Here is a 4,261-nt window from a genome sequence, read left to right on the forward strand (position 1 = left end):
CTGTAATGTCATTTAAGACTTGCACGCAAAATTTGGTGTCAATCCGGGTAGTTTATGTACGTTTCGGCGTATTTGGAGTAAATTCGAGAACTTGAAGTTTATAAGTTTGACTCAATGAGTTTTGAGGTGCGATTCTTAGTTTTAATGTTGTTTCGGGTGTTTCGAGAGTTCGAGCGAGTCCATTTTATGATTTCAAACTTGCTAGTATATTCGGGCGGGGCCCCAGGGGCCCCGAGTGTCGATCGGACGACGCTCGGACCAAGTTGGGAGCTTGGAGCAACAACTGAAGCTCCCAGATCTGTCATAATCGCACTTGCGCTTGGCCAGCCACAGTTGCTGGCTCGCAGATGCGAGCCATGAGCCGCGGAAGCGAAAAATCGAGGGCAGCCTAGGAACCGCAGATGCGGAAGATTGGACGCACCTGCATGACTGTAGGTGCGAGAGATGTGGTCGCAGGTGCAGCTAGGCTCGCAGAAGCAGACCCTTTCTGTCCGCAGATGCAGAGTAAGGCCAGGTGAGGGAAAAACGAACCTGCGAGGCATTTGCCACAGGTGCGAGATCGCAGATGCGGCCAAGGCACCGCAAGTGCGAAAATCGCTGGGCAGTGATGGTTAATTTAATACGGGACTTAGGCCATTTTTATCACATTTTTCTTTCACTCTTGGGAGATTTGAGAGCTCTTAAGGAGGGGATTTTACCTAGCACTTGGAGGTAAGTGATTTCTACCAATCTTGAGTTACATACATAGATTTAAGGTAGCTAATAACATGTAAATTAGAAATAAATAATGGGTTTAAGTGAAAACCTAGGTTTTTGATAAAATGAGATTTAACTACAAAATTAGTTATGGAATTTAGTAAAAATTATATATTTCAGTTCATAAGGTTATGGGTAACAACTTTCTTCAAATATTTTCTGAATTCAGGCACGTGGGCCGGGGGGTGAGTTTTAGGATTTTTGCAAATAGGCTTGGGAAATCACTTTGATAGTTAGGGCATGAATGTTTAATCATGTATTAATTATTTTATATAACATTTGACTAGTTTCGAGTCGTTTGGCACCAAATCGAGGGGTTGGGCACAAATCTTGGATCGGAAAGTAGGCCTTGAGACGAGGTTAGTCTCTTTTCTAACCTTGTAAGAGGGAATTAACCCTATATGTAAATTATAACTAATATGTGCTCCTACATGTAGGGGCGACGTACGTACGAGGTGATGAGAGTCCGTATGTAGCTACTAATTATGCTATTGTCCGGGTAGCCTAGGACCCATACCATGATATACTTGAAATGTTTGCACTCCTACTTGTTGAGTTAATTGCTTAAGTCAGATTGGAAGTTGATAAAAGAGTTGTAAAAGGTTAAATTAATTTACTTAAAGTTGCAAATGGAACACTTGGCTATAAATGAGGATTTGTGTGTTATTTGAAATGTTTTCTATTTGTGGAGCGGGCCGAACGCCTCGGTAGCAGATAGATGCATCTATGATTCGTGTCTTTTGACCCTCGACAGTGCACAGTTTAAATATTATGTTGGATCGGTCCGTACGATCTCGGCATAATATGCGCATGAAAATCTTTGGAACTATTCATGAGTTAAAATGCCTCGAAATACAAGCTGTTAAATAATGAAACAAAACTTGGGATTTAATATTTGTGAAAGAAGGATTTACTATTTCTTGACATTGAGCTTTCAGTATTGTTCATGAAATCCATGCTTAGTATAAAATTTGATATATCATTGTTGGCCCATAGTAAGTGTCAAAGTCGACCTCTCGTCACTACTTCTTCGAGGTTAGACTGGATACTTACTGGGTACATGTTGTTTATGTATTCACGCTACACTTCTGCACTTGATTGTGCAGGATCTGAGGCAGGTACATCTGGTTACCAATCTGGTGCGCATATTTGATCCCCGCTACGAGACTACACGGTGAGCTGCCCTTCTAAGCCGTTCTACAGCAGCTGGAGTCTTTCTTTTGTTTATTTGTTCTATCTATTCCATTTCAGACAGTAGATTAGAATTCTTTTGTATAATCTACTAGTAGCCTATATACTTCTGACACCGGGTTTTGGCACACACTAGTAGACTTATGATTTTAGGTTGTATTTCTACTATTATGATTTCATTTAGCTGCTTTCGTTTTGCTCACTTTAAATTCCGTTATTTGTTAAATTCTTTAAATTTAAGGAAAGTTAGTTGTTTGAAAAACTTATTAAAAATGGAAATCACTAGGTTGTTCACTGTCGGCTTGCCTAGCAACGATGTTGGGTGCCATCACGGCCTAAACCAGAATTGGGTCGTGATAACATGGTATTAGAGCACTAGGTTCACGTAGGTCTCACAAGTTATGTGCAGACCTAATTGAGTCTTGCGGATCGATGAAGAGACGTCCGTGCTTATCTTTGAGAGGCTATAGGGTGTTAGGAAACTACTCTTTATTCATCTCCTATTGTGCAATTGATGGTATACTAAGTTCCTTTCTCTCATTCTCTCACAGATGGTGAGAACACGTATGACGGACGTTCTAGACCCGGGAGGAGCTGCTCCCCCCGTTGCTAGAGGCCGAGGCAGAGGCTGGGGGAGGCCACCGGCCCGAGGTAGGGGACAAGGACGTCCCAGAGCCGCCCTGGTTATACCACCAGCAGATCAAGTGGAGGATCCCATCATTGAAGAGCAGGGCGAGGTGCCCGCAGCAGAGCCAGCCCTGGTAGATTTATCTCACCACCGGGCTTTCAGGAGGTCATAGGTCGTATGCTGTGGTTCATGGATACTATGACTCAGGCTGGTTTATTTCCAGCGGACCCCGTCACCTCTCAGGCAGAAGCGGGAGCACAGACCCCTACCGCTCAGGCTCCTGGGCATGAAATAGTTGTATATCATTCCCCGGGCACTCTCCCCGTGGGCGGAGCCTAGCCAGTAGCAACAGCTTTACCTGAGCCTAGACTAGCTACGGCCGGCGAGCCGCAGAAGCTTTTAGACAGATGGACTAGGCTGCACTCTCCGGTCTTTGGGGGTGAGCGACACGAGGATCCTCAGGACTTTATTGATAGGTGTAGGGATAGACTACACAACATGAGGATATTGGAGTCTCACAGGGTGAATTTCACTACCTTTCAGTTGGAGGGTAGAGCACGTACGTGGTGGCATTATTACCTTCTTGGTAGACCAGCAGATTCTCCTCCCATAACTTGGGACCAGTTCACACGCCTATTCTTGGACAAGTATATTCCACCCTCTCAGAGGGAAGAGTTGCGGTTTAAGTTTGAGCAGTTCCAGCAGGGTCAGCTGTCTGTGACCGATTATGAGGCGAGATTCTCTGAGTTGTCTCGCCATGCACTGGTGATACTTCCTACTAAGGCGGAGAGAGTGCAGAGGTTTTTTGCGGGGTTGCACTCAGGTATTCAGGCTAGTATAACACGTGAGGTAGAGATGAGGACTTCTTACCAGCTAGTAGTGGAGATTTCTCGGAGGATCGAGGGCTATCGCCAGAGGGGTAGGGAGCATATGGAGCAGTACAAGAGGGTCCATTACTCCGAGGAGTTTAGAGGTGCCCCAGATGTGGGCAGAGGTCAGTTCAGGAGGGGTCAGCCCAGTAGGCTCCATATCCAGCACCGCCGCCTCCACAGGGTGCTCCAGCGTGATCCTATTACAATGCCTCAAAATACAAGCTGTTAAATGTCTCTATGCTCGTTCAGGTATGTCTCTATGCTCAACCGCTATCCTCGTCTTTTCACCACTCCAGGTATGTCTCTATGCTCGTTCGAGGAATAACAATTGTTTTAAGAGGGAGAGGATGTAACTCTTCAGTCGGTCGTTTTGAGTATATTATCCCTGATCCCCTATTTACTGCTTTCCCTACATCTCTTTCTACTTATGTGACTTTCTAGGAGGTTTTGTTGTGGTTTTGGAGTGAATTGGGACACTTAATCCCTAAAACGGAAGCTTAAGTCTTAGGATTTTGACCGTAGTTGGAACTGTATAAAGATGACTCCGGATTGGAGTTTTATCAGTTTTGTTAGCTTCGTTGGGTTATTTTTGACTTAGGAGCGTGTCAGGACTATGAATAGGAGGTCTGTAGTTGATTTAGGCTTGAATTGGCGAAAGTCGAATTTTTGGAGATTTTGATCGGAAGTGGACTTTTTGATATCGGGGTCGTATTCCGACTTCGGAAGTTGGAGTAGGTCCGTAATGTTGAATTTGACTTGTGTTCAAATTTTGGGGTCAATCAAACGTGGTTTTATAGGTTTCGGCATTAGTTGT

General features: G+C 44.5%; 1 protein-coding gene across 1 annotated transcript; it reads left to right on the forward strand.

The window, feature by feature from the left end:
* The first annotated feature begins 3,073 nt into the window (after positions 1–3,073).
* Positions 3,074–3,676, forward strand: LOC138908567 (uncharacterized). Its single transcript, XM_070199243.1, has one exon. The coding sequence runs from the start codon at positions 3,074–3,076 to the stop codon at positions 3,674–3,676; it is 603 nt and encodes a 200-aa protein (XP_070055344.1).
* Positions 3,677–4,261: the final 585 nt, after the last annotated feature.

The sequence above is a fragment of the Nicotiana tomentosiformis genome, chromosome 3 (genome assembly GCF_000390325.3).
Source record: "Nicotiana tomentosiformis chromosome 3, ASM39032v3, whole genome shotgun sequence".
Classification (NCBI taxonomy): Eukaryota; Viridiplantae; Streptophyta; class Magnoliopsida; order Solanales; family Solanaceae; genus Nicotiana; species Nicotiana tomentosiformis.